General features: G+C 43.6%; 1 protein-coding gene across 2 annotated transcripts in view; it reads left to right on the top strand.

Annotated features, from left to right (window-relative positions):
* The window catches only part of trrap (transformation/transcription domain-associated protein), a 336,919-nt gene that overhangs the window by 277,591 nt on the left and 34,243 nt on the right, over nt 1-25,085 (top strand). For both annotated transcript variants that reach the window (XM_059979022.1, XM_059979023.1), the window contains 3 exons: nt 5,292-5,382; nt 11,655-11,854; nt 13,450-13,711. In XM_059979022.1, coding sequence (XP_059835005.1) covers nt 5,292-5,382; nt 11,655-11,854; nt 13,450-13,711 — 553 coding nt within the window. The remainder of the gene's footprint in view (nt 1-5,291; nt 5,383-11,654; nt 11,855-13,449; nt 13,712-25,085) is intronic.

Consider the following 25,085-nt stretch of genomic DNA (forward strand, 5'->3'; position numbering starts at 1 on the left):
TCAGAAAGAGGTGTGAAAGACAGAGATGTTATGAGGGAAAGAGGGATGCGAGTCGGAGGAAAAGACGTCAGTAGGAAAAGAGGGGTTATTGGAAGGGGGAGGATGTCATGGAGGGAGGAGGGGCATCATTGCAGAGGAAGAATGGGTGGGGGTATGAACATAGGGAGGAAAGGGATGTCAGCTGAGGGAGCAGGACTGGTATTAAGAGAATGAGGTATGTCAGGAACAGCTTCTTACCCTCTGCCATCAGATTTCTGAATGGACAATGAACCCATGTGCACTACCTCACTTTTTTATTTTTTGCTTTCTTTTTACATATCTAAATATATATATATTTCTTATTGTAATTTTTTATTATGTATTGCTGCCACAAAATGTCAAAACTCACAATATATACCAGTGATATTAAACCTGATTCTGATTTTGAACTAATGGGCTCCAGCATCCCCTACAGTGATAACTGGCTTTGTGGCTGTGGACTCATTTTTGTGAACTTCAGTTGTGAATGATATTTGCTTACTTTTATTGTTTGCACAATTTGTTTTTCTTTTTTGCACATTGGGTGTTTGCAGAACATTTTTTTTAATGGGTTCTTTTGGGTTTTGTTTTGTGGCTGCCAGTTAGACAAATCTCAAGGTTGTATATAGTATACATACATGATTAATAAATGTAGTTTGAATTTAGAAATGCTAAACTGACTTCAGTAGGGCATAATAGTGTGAATGCACGCGACCTTTTTCCCCAGTGAAAGGAAACAGAGTACTAGAGGTGATGCTTTTAAGATGAGAAGGGAAAAATGTAAAAGTCACTTGAGGGGTAACTTCTTCGTGGAGAAGGTGGAGAATAATGAAACGGGCTGCCTGAGAAAGTACTTGAAGTAGGTGCAGTAATTTAAGGAACACTTGAATAACTTTATGGATAGGAAAGGGTTAGAGGAATAATGGGGTGAATGTGGAACAGGCAGATCAACGCTTTGGTCAGCATAGCTTTAAGGTGAGAGGAGAGAAATTTAACCAGAATATGGGGAGCAACACTTTCATCCAAAGGTTGGGTACGTATATGGAAAAAGCTACCAAAGGAAGTTACATTAACAACATTTAAAAGGCACTTAAGTGGATAGGAAAGGGATGCTGTCATGGTCCTGGCAGGCATGCAGATTTTGGTGATCTAATTCCCCAGAGTATGGTTAGCTACCATTCTCCCTTTAAGACTCAGACTGCCAGGTTCAATCATGGAAAGTCTGCACTCATGCTGAGCACTCTGTTCCATTTCTAGTATTACTGTTTGTGATTTCGTTTGTTTCGTCTTGTTTATTTCGATTCTAAGTCTGAGTGAATTCTCGACCTACTCTGCACTTGGATTCACCACCGTCCATAGTTATTTCGTTAATAGATGCAGACCAATTGTGATCAATTAGGACTATCGTAGATGTGGCGTCTTGGTTGGCATCGACCAGTTGGGCAAAGGTCCTGCTTCAGTGCTGTATGACTGTCTGTGATACTTCCCTCTCCACTAGTTCCAGTTTACAGTCACCAGTTAACCCACCAACCTGCATGCCTATGGGACATGGGAGGGAAACCACAGGATCACAGAGAGAGCACGCAAGCTCGGCATGGACAGCTCCTGTGGTCAGGATTGAAGCTGGTTTCGTTGCAGCTGCATGAGGCAACAGTTCTGTCTGCTGTGCCGCTCAGCTGCCCAATGAGAGAGTACTTTACATACAGGCTGGACAGCTGCCCAATGAGAGAGTACTTTACATACAGGCTGGACAGCTGCCTAATGAGAGAGCACTTTACACACAGGCTGGTGGAACCCCAGAAGTCGTTCCCATGTCTTTTCACAACTGAGATCACTGATTTTGATTGGCTTCCGTAGTTATACAGATGAGTTGTAATTTTAGAGCATAAGATGCAGGAGCAGAATTAGGCCATTCAGCCCATCTAATCTGCTCCATCACGGCTGAGTTATTGCTCTCAACCCCTCTCTCTTGCCTTCTCCCCAAAACCTTCGACACCCTTACGAATCAAGTACCTATCAACTTCAGCTTTAAATATATCCAATGACTTGGCCTCCACATCTGTCTGTGGCGATGAATTCCACAGATTCTCTGCTCTCTGGCTGAAAAAAATTCTTCCTCATCTCTGTTTTAAATAACAATAATAACAATACTTTATTGATCCTGAGTAGGAAATCTTTTGTTACAGCAGCAATATTTAAAATCACACTTTTAACTAATAATAAATACAGAATAATAATGTAAAATTAGTAGTAATAATAGTATAGCAGTGTGCAATAATAACGTACAAGATAATAAATCAGAGACTACTGAACTATGATGTGTGTTCACCTGTTGCACAGAGTTGAACTGTTGTACATGACGCCCTCCTTTCTTAGATAAGGGGTGCAAACGGCTCACGATACAAGTGCAGTCTGACCAATGGTGCCTTATAGAGGCTCAGCATTACATTCTTGCCTTAATATTCTAACTTTTTATTGAATATCTGAACAAGAGCAAGGAGCTGAGTAGTTACTTCCTCTAGCAGATGTGTCCATTCCTTGTCACTGTTCTTGGTAACAGGCTGAGAGATGTAATTATCAGCACTTCATTAGTAATTGCAAACTCTTAAGTTACTGTTGGTGTTTACAATCAGTGGCCACTTTATTAGATACACCTGTATACCTGCTTGTTAATGCAAATATCTTGTCAGCAACTCTACATAAAAGCACGCAGACATGGTCAAGAGGTTCAGTTGTTCGGATCATACATCAGATATGTGATCCAGAAATGACTTTGACTGTAGAATGTTTCTTGTTGCCAGATGAGATGGTTTGATATTCTCAAAAACAGCTAATCCCCTGGGCTTTTCACACATAACAGTTTCTAGAGTTAAAAGAGAATGGTGCGATAAACTAAAAAAATCCAGTGAGCAGCAGTTCTGTGGGTGAATAGGCCTTGTTAATGAGAGAGGTCAGAGAAGAATCACCAGACAGGTTCAAGCTGACAGGAAGGTGATAGTAACTCAAATATGTACATGTTGCGACAGTGGTGTGCAGAAGAGCATCTCTGAACACACAACATGCCGAACCTTGAAGTGGATAGGCTACAGCAGCAGAAAACCACAAACACACACTCAGTGACCACTCTATTAGGTACAGGAGGCTCAAGAAGGCGGCATCTGTCATTAATGACCCCCATCACCCAGGAAGTGCTCTCTTCTCATTGCTGCCGTCAAAGAGGATGTACCTGAAGGCACATACTCAATGTTTCAGGAACAGCTCCAAATGGACAGTGAGCCCATAAATTCTACCTCACCCTTTTTTTCGCTCTCTTTTTGCACTAGTTACTTAATTTTTTATATATATGGTAATTTATAGAATTTTTATTATTATGTATTGCGTTGGACTGCTGCTGCGTAACAACAAATTTCATGACATAGGCCAGTGATACCAAAGCTGATTCTGATTCTGATATCTTTGTACATTAAGTGGCTATTTTGCACCATTATTTTTATTAACAGTGCACAAGATCCTCCTGTAATAGGCCAAACCAGAGTATAGTGTTGAGTCCGTTGGGAATTGTGGCTGGTTGATGTCATTATGCCTTTCTCTTTTTTCCTCATTATCTGCATGAGTGCAGCTATTTGGCATGTAGTAAATAGTGCTGAAATTTGATGGCTGCATTTCACCAATTAATGCTGACACAACATTACTCAGTCTCAGTTATTTTTGTAATGTTATTATTGAAGGCATGAATTTAACTCAAAAGATACAGACTAATGGAACGCAGTCTATTGAAGTTGGTGGGCGATGGAACATCAAATTTCATCAACAGTATAGTAATTTGCAAATGGTATTTGGAGAGGAATGTGATTTCATGTGACCGCCTAACCATCCTGACTTAATACAATGCAATAGCTCTTCAAATATCTACAGTGTTCTCCCTCGCATTCCAGCTTTTGGATAGTCATTTCCACTCAGAACCAGAATCAGGTTCATTATCATGCTGTGGAATTTGTTGTACAAGACATAAAAACAAACAAAAGTTACAATTTTAAAATAAATAAATAAGTCTGTAAGACATGGGAGCAGAATTAGGCCATTTGGCCCACTGGGTCTGTTCCACCATTTGATCATGGCTGATTTATTTTCCCCTCTCAACCCCATTCTCCTGCCATCTCCCTGTAATCTTTCAATCTTTGATGGGTTCTAATGGGATCCCTCATTCTTCCCTGAAGTGCAAATGAAGAATAGTGTTGAGAGGCTCATGGATTGTTCAGAAATCTGATGGTGGAGGAGAACAAGAGGGATGCTGGATAATTGGCCAGAGGTGTCAGAACCAGGTTTTTTTATCACTGAGGTATACTGTGAAATGTATTCTTTCGCAATAGCAGTACAATGCAGTACCATAAAAATCATAATAAGTTACAATAAGAAATATACACAATAAATAAGTAATGCAAAATAAGAGCAAAATGTGAGGTAGTGTTCATTGGTTCATGGCCCATTCAAAAATCCGATGGCAAAGGGGAAGAAGCTGTTCACAAAACATTGAGTGTATCTTTACTTCCTCCCTAATGATAGCAATGGGAAGAGGGCATTTCCTGGGTGGTGAGAATCGTTAATAATGGATGCCACTATTAAGGCACTACCTCTTGAAGATGTCCTCAATGGTGCACATAATCTTGAGCTGCACCTATGTTGATCCTCAGTGAAGAGAGAATGTAGTGGGCCAAATGGCCTATTTCCTTGCAGGCTAAACCTGCGTTATCGTATCCTATGAATCTCCAAAATAATAGCAAATGAAGCAGATGGACTCTGGACTCTTCAGTAATCCTGTTCAACATGCTTCTTTCCACTATTACACATTTTGTAAAATGTTGCAGTTGAGTGGAATTTGTCTCTGAATTTCCATGAACTATTTCAAGATTTAAGATTGTTTAAAATCATGTCCAGTACAGGAGTGTAAAGGAGAACGAAATAATTGTTAATCTGGATCTGATGCAGTGCAAAAAAAAGCACAAGATAAAGAATACAATAAAAAAAAAGCACCATGAATATATAAGTACATAAGATAGCTTATATACATAGATTGTATATCCATAATGTGACACTAAACATAGGAGTGTCTGTACATAAGGTAACTGACAAGAAATGATAAATAGTTGGTGGGGTAGTTACTGGGTGGAGGTGTTGATCAGCCTTGTTGCTTGAGGGAGGTAACTGGTTTTGAATCTGGTGTCCGAGTGAGATTGCAAACACGTTCATGGTTCTGTCATGGATATTTCCTGCAGGTTGGAAGAGTCTTTCCCCAAGCTGTCTACTTTCCAATCAGGACGCTATACTTGACCTTGAAGATTGAACAGCGAGAACGCTACAAAAGTGGTAAGGCTTTGCCTGAGTGCGCTGTCTTTATCTCCTTGCCAGCATTCAGGAACTAGTCCACCTGAAGCATTTGGGCATTTGAAGTAGGGGTTCTCCCTCCCCTTCAGAGCGAGTGAATGTGCCTGCCACAAGTGTTCCCCTGTATCTGCTTTCAGCCACTGATTTCCAACAATACTCCTTGCCTTTTGGGGTCTTTCAATTCAGGATTGTTTAATAGCATTTCCACTACATAAGTGTAAAGGAGACACTAAATAATTGTAACTCCAACTGCATTGCAGCACAAAAATCACAGTAAGATAAGGAATGCAATAATAGTAAAATAACACAGTAAGTAAGTATATAAGATAGCTTATATACTATCTATACTGGAGGTGGTAATCTCTAGATTCCTCCCTATGTCACGTGCTAGTCCGGGCAGGATGATGGTACAAATGAACGAGTGCCTGAGAAATATCAGTGGATGTTGCTTGCTTGGATTTTCAGAAGACCTTTGACAAAGTGCTGCACGTGAGGCTGTTTAACATGATAAGAGCAAAGGGTATTACAGGGATGATACTAGCATGATAGAAAGATACCAGATTGGCTGAATGGCAGGAGGCAAAGAGTGAGAATAAAGGAGGCTTTTTCTGCCAGTGACTAGTGTTCCACGGGGTTTGGTGGTGGAACTGCTTCTTTTGACAACATGTCACTGACTTGGATGATGGAGTTGATGGCTTTGTGGCCAAATTTACAGACGATATAAAGACGGGTGGAGTGACAGGTAGTGTTGAGGAAGCAGGGTGTCTGTAGGTCTTGGACATATTGGGAGAATGGGCAAAGAAGTGAGTGTATGGAACTGTATCTTCATGCACTTTAGTAGAAGGAATAATGGTGCAGACTATTTTCTAAGCAGGAAGAAAATTCAAAAACTAGAAGTGCAAAGAGACTTGGGTGTCCTTGTGCAGAATTCACTGAGGGTTCACTTGCAGGTTGAATTGGTGGTGAGAAAGGCAATTGCAATGTTAAAATACACTTCGAGTGTACTAGAATATAAGAGTGAGGATGTGATGCTGAATCTTTATAATGCTTTGCTCAGACTCCACTGGGAGTATTGTGAGCAGTTTTGGACTCCTTATCTAAGAAAAGATGTGCTGGCATTGGAAAGTGTCCAGAGGGGGTTCACGAGATTGATTCCAGGAACGTAAAGGTTAATGTATAAGGAGCACTTGATGGCTCTGAGCATGTACTCACTGGAGTTTAAAAGAATGAGAGAGGATTTCATTGAAGCCTATCGAATATTGAAAGGCCTAGGTGGTCCAGATGTGGAAAGGATGTTAATTTACAACAAAGCTGAGAAGGAATTTCTTTAGCCAAAGGTGGTGAATCTGTGGAATTCATTGCTTTAATTTTCTTAATGACTTGGCCTCCACAGCATCCATGGCAGACATTGGTAGGTTCTTGATTAGTCAGGGAATCAAAGGTTACAAGGATAAGGGAGGAGAATGGAATTGAGCGGGATAATAAATTAAACAGCAGAGGATGGCTGAGTCCTTAATTCTGCTCCTATGTCATGTATATAGGTTGATTGTATGTCCATAAAGTGACACTAGGCACAAGAGTGTCACTCAGAAAATGATAAAGCAGTGGTGGTTCGTGGTGTGGTGGGGAGGGGTTAGTGGGTGGAGTTTCTGTATACAGTGCCTATAAAAAATATTCGCTCCCCCTTGGAAGTTTACATGTTTTAATAGATTTACAACATTGAATCACAGTGGTTTAATTTGGGTTTTTTGACACTAGTCAACAGAAAAAGACTCGTGTCAAAATGAAAAAGGTCTCTACAATGTGATCTAAATTAATTTCAAATGTTAAACACAAAGTAATTGATTATATTAGTATGCACCCCCTTCAAGTCAGTATTTAGTAGCTGCACCTTTGGCAGCAATTATAGCCTTGAGTCTGTGTGGATAGGTCTCTATCAGCTTTGCACATCTGGACACTGCCATTCTTCTTTACAAAATTGCTCAAGCTCTGTCAGACTGCATGGGGATAGTGACTGAGCAGCTTTTTTCAAGTCCAGCCACAAATTCATATTTGGATTGAGGCCTGAACTCTGGTGGCCACTCCAGGACATTAACCTTGTTGTTTTTAAGCCATTCCTGTGTGGCTTTGGCTTTATGCTTGGGGTCATTGAATTGCTGGAAAACAAATCTTCTCCCAAGTCACAGTTCTCTTTCAGACTGCATCAGGTTTTCTTCCAGGATTTCCCTGTATTTTGCTGCATTCATTTTACCCTCTACCTTCACAAGTCTTCTAAGGCCTGTTCCAGTGAAGCATTTTCACAGCATGATGCAGCCACCATAGTGGTTCACGGTAAGGATAGTGTGTTTTTGATTATGTGTGGTATTTGGCTTACGCTAATCCTAATGTTTAGTCTGATGGCCGAAAAGCTCAATTTTGGTTTCATCAGACCATAGAACCTTCTTCCAGCTGATTTCAGAGTCTCCCACATGCCTTCTGGCAAACTCTAGCCAAGATTTCATGTGAATTTTTTTCATCAGTGGCTTTCTCTTTGCCACTCTCCCATAAAGCTGTGATTTGGGCAACAGTTGTAAGTGCAGTCTTTCCCATCTCAGCTACTGAAGCTTGTAACTTCTCCAGAGTTGTCTTATGTCTCTTGGTGGCCTCCATCACTAGTCCCCTTCTTGCATGGTCACTCAGTTTTTGAGGACGGCCTGCTCTAGGCAGGTTTACAGCTGTGACATATTCTTTTCATTTCTTGATGATGGACTTAACTGAATATCCAAGAGATATTTGGTGACTTGGAAATTTTCTGTATCCATCTCCTGACTTGTGCTTTTCAATAACCTTTTTGCATATTTGCTTGGAGTGTTCTTTTGTCTTCCTGGTGTAGTTTTTGACGGGATACTGACTCACCAGCAGTTGGACCTTCCAGATACAGGCATATTTTACTACAATCAATTGAAACATCTTGACTGCGCGCAAGTTTCCAAAAACAGATCTCCATTAAATTAACTATGTGACTTCTAAAACCAGTTGGCTGCACCAGCGATGATATGGTGTGTCATGTTAAAAGTGGTGAATACTTAATCAATTACTTTGTGTTTTATATTTGTAACTGATTTAGATCACTTTGTAGAGATCTGTTTTTTTGACATGGAAGAATCTATTTCTGTTGATCAGTGTTGAAAAGGGCCAAGTTAAAATCCACTGTGACTCAATATTGTAAAACAATAAAATATGAAAACTTTCGGGGGGGGGGGGAATAAATGCTTTTTATAGGCACTGTATATGTCCTTGAGTGTGAGGAGGTTGGTGACGGTAATGCATTGGGCAGTTTTGCCTACTCATTGTAGAACCTTCTTTTCCGCCTGACTAAGTAAATTCTCTCTTCACTTTATATCCTTCAGAAAACTCAACACGTTAATTCAATTTTCTGGATTTAGGTGTGAAAAATACGTTTTAACTGCATTTTCAGGCCTGTCTAATCACATCAAATGTATTCCCTGCAGTGCTAGTGTTCATTCTAATTCTGGCTTTTATTTGAATGTATTGGTTGTATATTGAAACAACAACTTGACAATTAATGGCATTCATCTCCGGAAATGTTTGAAACAGACTGTGATGCCTAGTTAATAATTATTTGATCAGTTTCCAACATAGTTACAGATGCTCTCTGTACTCAGAAATAATCTAAAGAAAGTGCTAGCAGCTGCCAGTGTGATTCAAATGTGGTCTTTCCCCACTGAGATGTTTGTGATGTTCCAGTCATTGCTACCGCGTTACTCATTAGAGGCTGTAAGTTACTGTGAATCAGAATTTTGTGAAATGATCGTACCCATTAGTGAAAATTACAGGAATGTTATTGTTGAATATTGGTTAAAATATATATTTTTTTATACTGGAGTGAGCTTTTCCAGTTTTAGATTTTAATCATACAGGGAGAGGCAGCAGTTAATTTTTTTAAAAATCACAGAGTGCAGAGCAGAAATGTAAGAGATTCTGCAGATGCTGGATATCCTGAGCAACACACACAAACTGCTGAAGGAACTCAGCAGGCTGGGCAGCACCTACGGAGGGGAATAAACAGCCGACGTCTTGGGCCGGGGCCCTTCACCAGAACTGGGAGACTGAAGACAGGTGGGGGAGGGGAAGCTGGCAATTGATAAGTGAGACCAGGTGAGGGGGATGGTGGGTTGGTGAGGATGGGGATGTGAAGTGAGAAGCTGGGAGGTGATAGGTGGAAGAGGTAAAGGGCTGAAGAAGAAGGAATTTAATGGGAAAGGATAGTGGGTTATATGAGCAAGTGAAGGAGGAGGGGCACCGGAGGGTGATGATAGGAAGTGAGGAGGAGAAGGGGTAAAGGGGGGAACCAGAATGGGGAAGGGGAAAAGAGAAGGGGGTGGAGGGAGAAATTACTGAAAGTTAGAGAGATTAATATTCATGCCATCTGGTTAGAGTAGGGGTTTCCAACCTTTTTTATACCATGGACCAATACCATTAAGTAAAGATTGGGAATCCTTGTGTTTGAGGCTACCCAGACACAATATGAGATGTCAACGTGGCCTCACTGTGGCAGTAGAGGACACCGTGTCAGGATGTGGATGAGAATTAGAATTAAAGTGGGTGGCCACACTGAAATCTCTGCTGCCAGACCTGCTGAGCTCCTGCAGGTTTTTTTTGTGCATTTTGTGTCGTACAGAGAAGGCTGCTTTAGTACACGGATGAAGCAGGACCAGCATTTCATCATTTTAATTTGAGCTTACACCAAGTGCTTAAGTAGTTAAGTTAGATTTTGTGTTTGGTTTATACATTCACACTGAGCGATTGACTGCTTTGCCCGAGGTACTTCTCAGTACTTTAATCCTCCACATGCCGAAGATACAAGATCTGCACTTGCCTTTTATCTAATTTATTAAGTGACTATGGCTTTGTAACTAATGGATTATGAATATAAAGAAGCCTTTTAAAAATCCCTTTGTCTAATCTGTGGTGTCCTTTATTATTGTGGTTAATGGCAATGAAGCTGTCAGGAAGATGCTCCATTGTTAATGGGCAGTCTAGGTCAGTAACTGAGCAGGGTCTGATTTACAGAGAAGACAGGATGATCAGTTTCTGGAAGCAATCGGGTAGCAGGAACATCAAATCTACTGATAAGTATACATCTAGCGGCCACTTCTGTAGGTACCTCCTGTAGTGGTCACTGAGTGTGTGTTTGTTGCCTTCTGATGCTGTAGCCCATCCAGCTCAAGGGTTGACATGCTGTGCATTCTGAGACGCTCTTCTGCACACCACTGTTGTAACGTGTGGTTATTTGCGTCACTGTCGCCTTCTTGTCAGCTTGAACCAGTCTGGCCGATCTCCACTGACCTCTCATTAACAAGGCGTTTTCACCCACAGGCTAGCACTAACTAGGTGTTTTTTGTATTTCACACCATTCTCTGCAAACTATAGAGACTTTAGTGTGTGAAAATCCCAGGAGTTCGGCGGTTTCTGACATACTCAAACCACCCCATCTGGCACTAACAATCATTCCATGGTCAAAGTCACTTAGATCATATTTCTCCCCTGTTCTGATGTTTGATTTAAACAACAACTGAACTTTCTGACCATGTCTGCATGCTCATGTACATTTAGTCGCTGCCGCGTGATTGGCTGATGTTTTATGGGGTGGGGGAATACGAGATCCAGGCGTGTAGCTGGACAGAGCTGTTTGTTGAAGCTCCTGTTCCTCTTTATTACCGTGCAGGGTAGGGGAAGCTCAGATCTCTGTGTGTAGCCGGGTGTCTGTGGACGAGTTGTTGGCTGAGGGCTCTGTTTCTCTCTGCCCTGACTCATGGATGATGGAAACCAAGAACCAGGCATTCCACGGATGGGGTTCCTGAGGGCTCTGTGCTCCCACATTGGGCGGGGAAGCTAAGATCTGGAAGTTCAGTGGACAGGGTTCCTGATGGCCTTGTTTCTCTGTGTTGCTGTGAGGGATGGGGGTAGCTGAGATCTGGCAGTCCCAGGGATGGGGTTCCTGATGGCCTTGTTTCTCTGTGTTGCTGTGAGGGGTGGGGGTAGCTGAGATCTGGCAGTCCCAGGGATGGGGTTCCTGATGGCCTTGTTTCTCTGTGTTGCTGTGAGGGGTGGGGGTAGCTGAGATCTGGCAGTCCCAGGGATGGGGTTCCTGATGGCCTTGTTTCTCTGTGTTGCTGTGAGGGGTGGGGATAGCTGAGATCTGGCAGTCCCAGGGATGGAGTTCCTGATGGCCTTGTTTCTCTGTGTTGCAGACTCGGGACAGCAGCAGCCGGGCTCTGTCGGAACTCAATCTCACTCGGCGTCCGACCCGGGACCGATCCGGGCCACCGCACCCATGTGGCGTTGCAGCCGGATAATGCACATGCAGCGGGAGCTGCACCCCACCCTGCTCTCGTCGCTGGAGGGCATCGTTGATCAGATGGTGTGGTTTCGCGAGAACTGGCATGAAGAGGTCTGTCCTCCTTACACTTCCGCTAGGCTTTACCCCTCCGTCCCCTTGGCCTCCTTGCCGGTCTGCACTATACTTTTGTTCCTTGCTGGTTCTCCCCTTGTCCTCTCACTGGGTTCCCCTGTGCAAGAGAGTTTATAAAGTGGAAAAGCCATTTTGTTCAAATCTCTCAACCTCAGAGCCCAGGTCCAGTGATATGAGTAGTAATCATAACCGGGCTCCTCCTTGGTTGCAGTGATTCACTGTGGCTTCTTCTGTGCCTTGTCGTGCCCATTGGAAGTTCCATAATCACCTTCCTGGGCATTGGATCTCACTGTAGGTCTCATCCACCCAATCTGTCATCACATGCATCTCACAGGGCTACTTGGTTCTAACCAGACACTCAGCTCTTACCTGGAGCTCCAAGTTTATCCTGTGATTGGGCCAGGGTTAAATAAGTGGATTGCTGGGCAGTGTGGATCAATGGTCCAGAAAGGCCTGTTCCAAGCTGTATCACTAAATAAATCTTAAAAAATAATTCTGGCTTCTTCCCTCTTCCTTTCCAGAACTACTTAGAGTTAGATGTGGTTAACTTCTGCAACATGGGGATGGTATTTGAGAGACCAATTCTGCCCTGTATTAGTTGAAATGTCGACTGTTCGTTCCTCTCCATTGATGCTGCTGAATTCCTCCAGCGTTTTGTGTTTGTTGATTTAACAAAAATTAAATCAGACGTTTTTAACTCAGGCGTGTTTATGGATGAATAATGGCCAAGGACATCAGAATGAAGTCCTCACCCTTCAGTAAAGTGCCAAAAATCTTTAACTTCCACTTCAGAGAGAAAAACACTTCTTGGGTTAATGTTCCATGTAAAGGGTGCAATCTCCTACAGTGCGGCACTCTTTCAGGAGCTAAGGTACCGTGGCACGGGCCACAGTAGCGGAATGTTTAGCACAAAGCTATTACAGCTATGGCCATCAGAGTTAGGTGTTTGATTCCGGCACCATCTACTGAGTTTGTACGTTCTCCCTGTGTCCATGTGAGTGCATGGTTTTCCTCCCACATTCCAATGACGTACCGATTAGAAGGTTAATTGGTCATTAATTGTAAATTGTCCTGTTTTTAGGCTAGGGTTAAGTAACTGTGTTGCTGGGTGGTCTGGCTCGTTGGGCCAGAAGAGCCCGTTCCTTGCTGTATCTAAATAAATAAATAAGATTAGCTTTTTTTGTCACCTGTACATTGAAATATACAGTGAAATGTGTTGTGTGCATCATTGTTTGTGATGTGCTGGGGGCGGCCCACATGTTGCCATGCTTCCTGTGCCAACATATCGTGCCAGCAATTCACTGACCCCAACCCAAACGTGGTTTGAATGTGAGAGGAAGCCAGAGCACCCAGAGGAAACGCACGTCACTGGGAGAACGTGCAAACACGTTACAGCATCAGTGGGAATCGAACCCTGATCACGCTGGTGTTATAGTGCTTACTACTACACTACCTGCTGCCCTAAGAATCAGGTTAAGGCTCAGATCCTCCACAGTCTCACACGGATCCAAGAATATTAAGGTAAAATCTGGCTCACTCTCTGTCCTGATGTCTAAATGATTCTTGGTGTACAGGTGCTGAGACAGCTACAGCAAGGGCTGGCCAAGTGCTACTCGGTGGCTTTCGAGAAAAGCGGAGCTGTGTCTGATGCAAAGATCACGCCCCACACCTTAAACTTTGTCAAGAAGCTTGTGAGCACCTTCGGGGTCGGCCTTGAAAACGTATCCAACGTTTCCACCATGTTTTCGAGTGCTGCCTCCGAGTCCCTGGCCAGGAGGGCTCAAGCCACAGCGCAAGACCCTGTCTTCCAGAAGCTCAAGGGACAGTTCACGACAGGTGAGGATCATGCAGTGCTTTGTTACGTTGCGTTTGGCAGAGCAGTGGGCTCTGGAGAGCAGGTGATCCTCTTCCTAAGCAATGATATATCAACATTGTACTACCAGAGGCAAGGATGTAATGTTGAGGCACTGGTGAGGCCTCACTTGGGGTGTTGTCACCAGTTTTGGGCCCCTTATCTACAGAAGATTGTGCTGACTTTGGAGAGGGTTCAAAGGAGGTTCTCAAAAATGATTATGTGATTGAAAGGTGTATTGTATGATGAGTGTCTAATGGCTCTGGGCTTGTACTCACTGGAATTCAGAAGAATGAGGAGGGATCTTACTGAATGTTGAAAGGCCTCAACAGAGTGGATATGAAAAGGATGTTTCCTTTGGTGGGGGAGTCTAGGACCATAGGACACAGCCTCAGAATAGAGGGACGTCCCTTTAGAACAGAAATGAGGAGGAACTTCCTGAGGCAGAGGGTGGTGTGTCTGAGGAATTTGTTGCCACAGGCAGCTGTAGAGGCCAAGTCAGTGGGTACATTTAAGGCAGAGGTTGATAGGTTCTTAATTAGTCAGGGGATGAAGGGATACAAGGAGAAAGCAGGAGATTTGGGCTAAGAGGGAAAATGGATCAGCCATGATGGAATGTTGGAGCAAACTTGATGGGCCAAATGGCCTAATTCTACTTGTATACCTCATGGTCTTGTATATGTACTTTGATAATGAGTTTTGACTTTTGATATGTCTGCCTGCACTGCACTTTTCCCATAACTAACATTATTGTTTTCCTTTTATACTGACTGGATGCTCTTACATATGGAATCACACAGAACGTACTTGCATGTGGGGCCGTTGCTTTGCTGCTGCTTGTGCGTTGGAGGGGGGAGCTGCGGGGGGACTTTGGGATTCTAACATTTAACTGTCATTCATTCTTTGGGGCACTCCTCTGTTTTCGTGGATGTTTGCAAAGAAAAACAATTTCAGGATGTATATTATATACATCTCTCTGACGTTAAATGTACCTTTGAATGGCATGCTTCTGTCTGGATGGTTTGCAAAACAACAGATTTGTCACTGTATTTTGTGCAAGTGGCAGCAATAAATCAATTACTTAATGTGGCTGAGTGGCAGATGCTGTGGTGTCCCTCCAGCCATTTACTCTGAGTTCCAGTTTATATTGAGCTGATTGGTCTTGGTCAGGACTCTACCCCTTGCCCCTCTCCCTGCTTGCACCAGGGGCATGAAAGTGGACCCTAGCAGAAATGCGATTGTCACGTGTACCAAGATACTGTGGAGAAGTTTTGTTTGTTTACTATTCAGGCACCTCATTCCCTATGAGAATGTGCACACTGCTTACAGACAGCAGTGGGAATTGAACCCTAATCACTGTCGCCATCAGGCATTGCACCTACCGCCCCTCGACCATTGGACACGGCATCCGTGTGGCTGCACCAGAACAAATTGTTGGTGATATTCACACCGAGGGATTTGAGTCACTCCGAACCACTGATACAGACGGGCGTGTGCTCCATCCCACTTCCTGAAGTGGGTGACCTGCTCCTGGTGTGCTTTACAGTTCCTGTCCAGCGGGTCCTGCATGTGCGTAAGATAACAGGGTGGAGCCCACTCCCGCTAACACCCGCCATTGGAGGAGTGGAGGACTATCGGACTCTGGAGTTTGTGGAGGAAGTTTCAGTACGACCTCTGAAGATAAGATGGTGCACGGGTTGTAGCTGAGAACATGGCAATGATCAAAAACAGCATTTTGTCAGTTTAATTGTAAGGCATAAATTTAAGGTGATAGAGGAAAGTATTGGGCGATATCAGAGTTAAGTTTTTTTTAGAGTAGTGGGTGCATAGACCTCACTGCCAGGGGTAAGGATTAGAGATTAGTTTTATTTGTCACTTGTACGTTGAAACATAAAATGAATTGCGTTGTTATCAAATCAGCGAGGATTGTGCTGAACAATTCACAAGTGTCAGAGATCTTTTGGAATGTGGGAGGAAGCCAGAGCACCCAGACGAAACACACGTGGTCACGGGAAGAATGTACAAACTCCGTACAGGCAATGGCTGGATTTGAACCCTGGTCGGTGATGAGTAAAGTGATAGCATAGTGGTAGGGGCAGATGTATTAGGGACACTTAAGAGGCTATTAGGTAGGCACATGGATGATAGAAAAATGGAGGGCAATGTGGAATGGAAGGGTTAGATTGATCCTGCAGTAGGTTAAAAGGTTGGCACAACACTGTGGGCTGAAGGGCCTGTACTGTCTCTGTTCAACACTCCAGCTTTTAAACTGAGCCATAAGCTTCCTAAGAAGGCAGCAATCCTTCATTATGAAAATGCTCCCTGATGGTTGAAATCTTCTGGCCAGGGTCGTTTTTGCAGCCAGCTCAGCTTTTGAAGTCTAGTTGGTGCTGTGTGTGGTAACGTAAATCAGAATTGTCGTGACCTGCTGCTAGCTCGCCACCCTGCTGCAGTTCCGAGGCAGGAACGCCTCTCCCCATTTGAAGCCTGTGGCCAGCATCGAGTGTGGGCTAACCCAGTCTGGGTGAGGCACAGGAGCAGATAACAACCAGAGGATCAGAGACTACCACTTGGCCCGTTTCCTCTGTGCTGACTCTGATCCCACATTCCTTTTTCCAAATCCATTATTTGTAAAGGCTACATTGTACGTCAAATCTTAACCGTTTGTTAAAGAATTCCATGCTCAGGATTCAAGTATATGAGTGATTCAATATGACTTATATGAGTATAAGAGATTCAAGTATCACCCGAACATCAGAACATACAGTGAAATGTGTCATTTGCGGTATCAGCCAACACACTCAGGGGTGTATTGGGGCAGCTCACAAGTGTCATCACATGTTCTAGTGCCAACAAAAAATGCCCACGATGCTCGGCAGAACACAGCAAGCAATAAAACAACAACAGCAATCAAAGCCCCTATCTGTCCCTCTGCTGCCCCCTGCCCACCCCCATCTGTCCCTTTGGTTCCCTGCCCCACTGTCTTTGGAAATATTTTATTACTGTGTCTAAGCTATTCCTGATTTGTAGTACTCCATTCAAATCTCCCTGTGACCACCTCTGCTATAATGACATAAAACCCTGCTTCTTCGACCCCATCCTGTAACCGACTTTCTCATCGCTAATTCCATTCCATTACCACTGTCGTCTCTTCAAAGCCTCTGTCACACCGTCGTAGAGCGCCACAGCAAAAACACAGGCCCTTGGCCCATCCAGTCCATGGTAAACTTGTTAACCTGCCTAGTCCCACTGACCCTCCATATCCCTCCCATCCATGTACAATACCTATCCAAACTTCTCAATGTGCAGTCAAATCAGCACCCACCGTTTTTGCCGGCAACTCATTCTACACTCCAACCATCCTTGCATTCCCCCTAAGTTAGGGAACCACTTTGTTGGGCACCTCCGCACCATCTGCCATCAGCAAGACCTCCCATTTGGCCAAACGTTCTGAATCTCATTCCTGTTCCGACACGTCGATCCCTGTCCTCCTTTTCTGCCGAAATGAGGCCACCCTCAGGGTAGAGGAGCAACACCTTGTATCCCATCTGGGTACTTTCCAGTAAATATATCCTCCCCACTACTTCTCACCTAGCTTCACCTTCCAGCTAGCCTCCTTACCCTCCCCCACCTTTTTATTTTGGCATCTTCCCTCTTCCTTCTCAATCCTGAAGAAGGGTCTCGGCTAGAAAATTCGACTTTATCGTTCCCATAGATGCTGCCTGTCCTGCTGAGTTCTTCCAGCATTTTGTGTGTCCTTGTAAATATTTCACCTTTCACCCTTAGCCTATGATCCCATCATTGCTGAATTCTGGAAACAATTTTCCATGCCATGATCTATACTTCTGCACGTTTTGCTTCTGTTCAGAACATCGAAGACATATATCCAGAAACGTGCAGGAAAAGGGTGAAGGCTGTCAACCTGCTCATTGACTGTCTGTCTCATTCCCAACAGGGAAGAGGCTACTCAGTGTTCACACCAGGCTCAAAAACATCTGATCTTATGTATTTATATTTATTGTTTTTTAATTGTATTCTTTATGCTTATTGTGATTTTGTAGCAAATTTCTGTGATTTTGTGATTTCTGTAGCAAATCTGAAGTAACAATTATTTCATTCTCCTTTACGCTCGTGTACTGAAGAATGACAATAAACAATCCTGAAACTTTTGTAAGTTTTGTCACAGTGTCTGTTGCCTTAAGATGCTGAGCTGCACCCCAGGCTGTCTCACAGTGAGGCTGAGTTGTATTTCATTCACTGATATTTCTTCAGACATTTGTTCTTCAACTTCAGAACGTGTTGACTTATGTTGACCACAGTTCTACAGGTGTCCTTTTCTCTCTGTCTGGAACGTTCCTTGTGCATGAGTGTAGATGATGTGCTTTTGTTGTGCTGCCCAGCTGTGGGTAGCCTTGAGAGCCTAGGCTGGAATGGATTTGATACCTTCCTCGTGTTCAGACGTTCACCAGCAGGGATTATTGGATGATCACCAAGAGCACAGACTAATTCCTTAGTCCTAGCACGCAGCACTCTGTTGCAACAGCAAACTTACTGCAGGTGTTTTGAACCTGGCCCTGAAGATGATGGGGGTTGAGAGGGAAAGTAAATCAACCATAATCGAATGGTGGAGCAGACTTGATGAGCTAAATGGTCTAATTTTCCTCCCATGTCTTATGGTCTTATGATGCACATACTCAGCAAATTCAAGAACGGATTTATGCTTCAGGGTGGCTGACCTTTCACTTGGAAAATGTCTGATGGAAAAGCCATTGACCTGGAAAATAGATTAGAACATGGAGCCTTACAGCACAACACAGGCCCTTTGGCCCACAAGGTCATGCTGACCTTTTAACCTACTTTAAGATCAATCTAAGCCCTCTATTTTTCTATCATCTGTGAGTCTATCTAAGAATCTTTGGGGTATTCCTCAAGAAGGTGGCATCCATCATTAAGGGCCCCTATTACTCAGGGAGGAGGTACAGGAGCCTGAAGACACACACTTGAAAAGCTTTAGGAACAGCTTTGTCCCTTCTGCCATCAGGTTTCCAAATGGACAACAAACCCATGAGCACAACCTCACTATTTTTGTTGTCTTTTTGCACTATATAAAGTATATATACAGTACAACCCTGAGAGTCGTCTTCCCACAGACAGCCATGAAACAAAACAACACCATGGAATCCGTTCAAAGAAAAACATCAAACACCCAATGCACAAAAAAAAAAGAACAAATCATGCAAACGGCAAAAAAAGAGCGAAAAACACACAGAATGTTAAACATCAAACACTGAGTCCTTGAAACAGTCTGGAAACGTTCAGTTTAGCTCAGTTCCGTTCAATTTAGCAGTGTCATTCATTGACTGCAAGCCACAGAGCCAATTCACCCTGATCAAAATCACGCAAAATAGCAATTTTAAAGAAAGGAGTAATCAAAAATAACATGAACTGCAGAGTCCTCTAAAAACAAGTCTAATGCACAAACGGCACTGATCAAATCTTACCCCTAGCCCAAAACGCTGGCATCTTCCTCCAGCAGCCGCGAGGGAGAGGGAGACGCGTCAAACGTAGGCAGACGGCGCTGAAAACCTGCTGACCTTCCACTCTCCTCCTCATTGATTTCAGTCTTGCTCAATGCTTTAATCTTCAAGATTAATGAGCCGATTGTGGATTTGTTCTCCACCGTTAGGCTGCATTCTCAACGTCACCCTCAACCACGCCGAATTCCTTCGGAGACAGCAGAAGCGCCAGATCGCTCAGTCGGCTCAAAAACACATCATCAAAGTGTAGATTACGGTCTCCAATCACACACAGATTAGTAGTAGAGGTATACTTAAAAGAAGGAGAGAACGAAGTAGTTTCGTGAACTGTCTGCAGGATGTCGCCGTTAGTTGCTTCAGTGCCTGTGCTGTCTTGCCCAGGTCGAAACATACAGTGAAATGCGCCAACATAAGATTACCACAATGCTTGGCAGAACACAACAAACCAGCACTAACCCAGCGATAAAGCACCAACTGCATAATGAGCTCTGTTCCTGATGAAGGGTCTGGGGCCGAAACGGATACACAGTCGGCATTGTTGTCGGCTGACCTGCTGAATTCCTCTAGCATTTTGTGTGTCAAGTTCTCGTATCTTTCTCTTGTGGTTGAAATGTCTACAGGCTCTACACGTTGCTGGCCAGTTTAGTGGGTGCCTGTGGTAGTGAAAGCAATTACAATAGAGCTGTTTAAAAAGGCTCTGAATTTGCAGAGAATGGAGGGAAATGGCCACCAAGAGGACCACAACCTTTTTGTGATTTGGAGGCTTGCGTGCTTCAATGATCCAGAGAGCTACGTTGGCTGGAGGCAGGACTTTCTTCTTTGGCTCCTGGTAGATTCACCCTTGCCAAACAGGTCAAAGTGAAGAGGCCAGATTAAGAGTGGTCCAGACTAAGGAGCTGGTGGTGGACCTGAGGAGGGCTAAGACACCAGTGACCCCCGTTTCCATCCAAGGGGTCAGTGTGGACATGGTGGAGGATTACAAATACCTGGGGATACAAATGGACAATAAACTGGACTGGTCAAAGAACACTGAGGCTGTCTACAAGAAGGGTCAGAGCGGTCTCTATTTCCTGAGGAAACTGCAGTCCTTTAACATCTGCCGGATGATGCTGAGGATCTTCTACGAGTCTGTGGTGGCCAGTGCTATCATGTTTGCTGTTGTGTGCTGGGGCAGCAGGCTGAGGGTAGCAGACACCAACAGAATCAACAAGCTCATTCGTAAGGGCAGTGATGTTGTGGGGGTGGAACTGAACTCTCTGACGGTGGTGTCTGAAAAGAGGATGCTGACAAAGTTGCATGCCATCTTGGACAATGACTCCCATCCTCTCCATAATGTACTGGTTAGGCACAGGAGTGCATTCAGCAAGAGACTCATTCCACCGAGATATAACACTGAGCGTCATAGGAAGTCATTCCTGCCTGTGGCCGTCAAACTTTACAACTCCTCCCTCGGAGTGTCAGACACCCTGAGCCAATAGGCTGGTCCTGGACTTATTTCCACTGGGCATGATTAACTGATTATTATTTAATTATTTCGGGTTTAATATTGCTATATTTCTTCGCTGTTCTTGGTTGGTGCAGCTGTAACGAAACCCAATTTCCCTCGGGATCAATAAAGTATGTCTGTCTGTCTCTTGACTGGTCAAACAAAGTTGTTACAGAAACAGCAATGAAAAATACTTCTACTTCTGAGTGGCCAAGGACAAACAGATGGAAGACCTTCGTTGCTGCCGTAAATGCCAGCAGTATAACGGGCAGTAATTTAGGAGGGATATGGACATTGTGTAGGCAGAAGTGATTAGGTAAACATTTAATTAGTTCCAGTAATATGTTGTGGGCTGAATGGCCTGTTCCTGTGCTGTACTGTTCTTTGTTCTGTAACACGGCATGATCTCTAACGTCTGCTGCTTTGAAGCAGCGTTAATTGCAAGTTCCGTGTGCAGTTCCCCTGCTGTGTAATTTCAAAATGAAACGGCCTCGTCGTGTTAACTTAACCGTGCTGTCAATGGAAGTGTAATGAAAGGCTCTGAGAGAGAGGGGAACCATGCAGCCAAACAGATGTGCAAAGCCTCACCAATTCCTTAAAATGAAGGGCTCACTGAGTGTTTAATAAAAAACAGCGATGTGCTTCAGTCTGTTCCAAAGCTGAGGCAGATTTAATGTCTTTTCTAAACTGACACATTATTATTTTGAGCAACACACACAAAATGCTAGAGGAACTCAGCAGTCTGGGCAGCATCAATGGAAAGGAATATAGAATGGACATTTTGGGCTGAGACCCTTCATCAGGACAGGAAAGAAAGGGGGCAGAAGGTGGTGGGGAGGGAAGAGTATGAGCTCGAAGGTGTTACGTGAAACCAGGTTAGGGGGAGGCTGGATGAAGTGAGAATCTGGGAGGTGGTGGATTGCAAACTCTGCCACTTCCATCATTGACACTAGCCTCCCTAGTATTAAGGACATCTTCAAAAGTTGATGCCTCAAAAAGATGCCATCCATTATTAAGGACCCCATCAATTAGGATATGCCCTCGTTTCATTGCTACTGTTAGGGATTGGGCTCAGTAGCCTGAAAACACACACTTAAACGTTTTAGGAACAGTATCTTCCCCTCTGCCATCAGATTTCTGAATGGACAATGAACCAGCCCACGAACACTACCTCAGTATTTTTGCTCTTTATGCACTGCTAATTTATTTATATATATAAAATATAAATATTTCCTTTTGCCATTTATAATATTTTTATACATTGTACTGTATTGCTGCCACAAAACAACAGATTTCACAACATATGTCAGTGATAATAAACGATTCTGAAAAGGAAAAAGGTAAAAGGCTGAAGAAGAAGGAATCTGACAGGACTGTAGGAGAAAAGGACTTAATTCTTCACAATGGCATATATTAAACACGATGGCACATGCTCTTCCATAACACAACTTTACAATTTATGTCAGTAAAAAAACATTATTTTCCATGGTTTTCAATACGATTGAACTGCTCTGTGCCTGAATTTCTACCTGTTGAATAGAAAACAAAAACAGGGAGCAGCTATGTGCATAATTTATCATTTTATCAAAAATAAAGACATAAAGCTGAGGCACAGTTATGACAAGCTGTTCCTAACCTGTTAAATCTCAAAACAAACCGCCCTCTCCCATATGGCTACATCCCAGTTACTTTGTTGTGACTGGACAGATGACCAGCTAATCCATCTCTCTTGTCCCACCTTCATGATTCATGAAGTCATACAGCTCTGAAACTGGTCGTTTGGCTTGACCTGTCCAGGTCCAACCAAGGTGCCTCTATCCCATTTGCTTGTATTGGGCCCACTTCAATAGTGAGAGAGTCTAGGACCAGAGGACACAGCCTCAGATGGAAGTCAAATTGTTGAGTATACTTTGACTTTGACAGGCTCTTGATTAATAAGAGCATCAAAGCTTACAGGGAGAATGGGGTTGAGGGGGAAAATAAATCAGCCGTGATCGAATGGTGGAACTGACTCCATGACCTTTGTCTGATAGTGTTATGGGCTATCCCTCTAAATCTTTCCAATCAAAGTAACTATCCAGTGTACCTGTTGTTACTGCCTCAACACTCTTCTGGCACCTCATTTAATTGACCCATCATCCTCTCAATGAAAATTTTCCTGTCAGATCTCCTCTCAGCCCCTCTCAACTTAAATCTATACCTTCTAGCTTTGGACTCCCTTGGGAAAAATATTGTGACTGTTTTGCCTATCTGCACCCCTTTTTGTTTGAATAACCTCTAAGGTCACCACTCAGTCTTCACTCCAGGGAAGCAGTCCCAGTCTGTCCAATCCTAGCAGTATCCTTAGAAATTGTTTTTGCCCCCTCTTTAGCGTAATCACGTAGTGTAGCAGGAGTGTGTAGTGGGTAGTGTAACGCTTTTACAGAGACAGTGACTCTGCCACTGCCTGTCACGAGTTTGTACGTTCTCCCTGTAACCGCGTGGGTTTTCCTCATTTCCAAAAACATAAAGAGCACTGTGGTAGTGTAGCATTCAGAGCAATGCTGTTACAGCTCGAAATTCAGAGTTCAGTTCCAACACTGTTTGTAAGGAGCTTGTATGTTCTCCCCAAGACCACGTGGTATCCTCTGGGTGCTCCAGTTTCCTCCCACATTGTAACAACTTTCTAGTTCATAAGTTAATTGGTTGTTGTGAATTATCCTCTGAATAGGCGAGGGTTAAATAGGTGGGTTACTGGGCAGTGTGGCTCATTGGGCCGGAAGGGCCTGTTACTGTGCTGTATCTCTTAAAAAAAACATAATAATAATATAGTGTGCTGACCTCCCGTTTCCCTCCACAGATGCTGCCTGACCTGCTAAGTTCTGGCTTTGGGTGTGTTTTGCTCCAAATCTCCAGCCTCCCTGCTGTCTCTCAAACTGCCATGGGTTGTGTAACATCACGAAGGATCCCACCCACCCTGCTCATGGACTTTTTGTCCCACTCCCATCAGTGAGGAGGCTACATTGCATTCAGGACAAGGCCACCAGACTCAAAATCAGTTACTTTCCCCCAATTAGTAAGGCTGATCAAAGCCCCCACCCACTAAACACCCCTCCACACCCCCAACTACCACGACTTTATCATTTCCTGTCAGAGTCACCTTTTGTACAGACACTCCTGTGCATGGTGTCACGTTATGTACATATCAGTCTATGTATGCAAGTTATCTTGAGTATTTATATTTATTATTTTTTTTATTATTGTGTTCTTTACTGCGTTTTTTGTGCTGCATCAGATCCAGAGTGACAATTATTTTGTTCTCCTTTACACTTGTGTACTGGAAATGACATTAAGAAATCTTGACAATACTTTGGAGATATCACGGAAGATACAATCTACTGCAAAGCAGCTTTTAACTGCATTTCCAAGAGAGCCAGTAGGTGGCGCATACCACCATGCCATATAAGATTCTTTGCGAGTTACCGGGTGCATTTTCTCCTAAGTGGCAGCATCTGGCACAGGGGATGAAAAATGACGGCTAGAAAATAAGGGAAAGCAATTAGAGCATGAGAGCGTCGCATGGTTTTGTTTGATACTTAACTTCCCAATCAGTTTGCGAGCATAAACACAGCCCTGAGGCTTAACAGCTAGAAGTGGGACCCTTAATACCCAAGGGGCCGAGCAAATGAAGGGTCTGCTTGTTGTCTCTTGACAGTAGCAGCGAATCATGAATTTGACCTATATAGCTAATGCACGTTTGGCGTGATGTACTCTCTGGGGCATGGCCGTGGCATGACAGCAAATAATGGGAGTTCTGAGCCATATGATTGAAAGCAGTGGATGTTGGCTATCCTGCGGAGAAATACTGGTGAAATGGTTTTGCATGCTGGGTAGTTGTTCAGGATTCACAGGGGCTTCAACTATAAATAATTGTAATTCTTTTCCCCCTCTCCTCTTCATCTTGTTTGAGAGACAGTTTGCTGCCATTTAAAAAAAAAAGTGTTAGCTTTGCTGTGCGATCCTTAGGGTCATCGGGCTGTTCTTCCTCACCTCCCTGAATACAGCTCGGCTTCGAGGATTTTATTGCCGACCTTGTGCCTCGATTCAAATTGATTAAAAGGGAAGGCAATTGCTCTCTAGGCTTGCAGGGCAGTGTCAGTTCTAGAAGCTCGTGTCGAATCTGGCAGGTTTAAAAAGCACTCGCAGAGTTTTCATTTCATTTCTACTGGCATTCACGCCGGTTCCATATCTCAAGCTGGCTGCTCATTAGCTGAGCGTGCGTACTTTGACGTCTGAGTGACATTTGCTTTTCCAGTTCTCCATCAAAAACAATTATGTTCAGTGCTTTGATTAACT

The sequence above is a fragment of the Hypanus sabinus genome, chromosome 9 (assembly GCF_030144855.1).
Source record: "Hypanus sabinus isolate sHypSab1 chromosome 9, sHypSab1.hap1, whole genome shotgun sequence".
Lineage (NCBI taxonomy): Eukaryota > Metazoa > Chordata > Chondrichthyes > Myliobatiformes > Dasyatidae > Hypanus > Hypanus sabinus.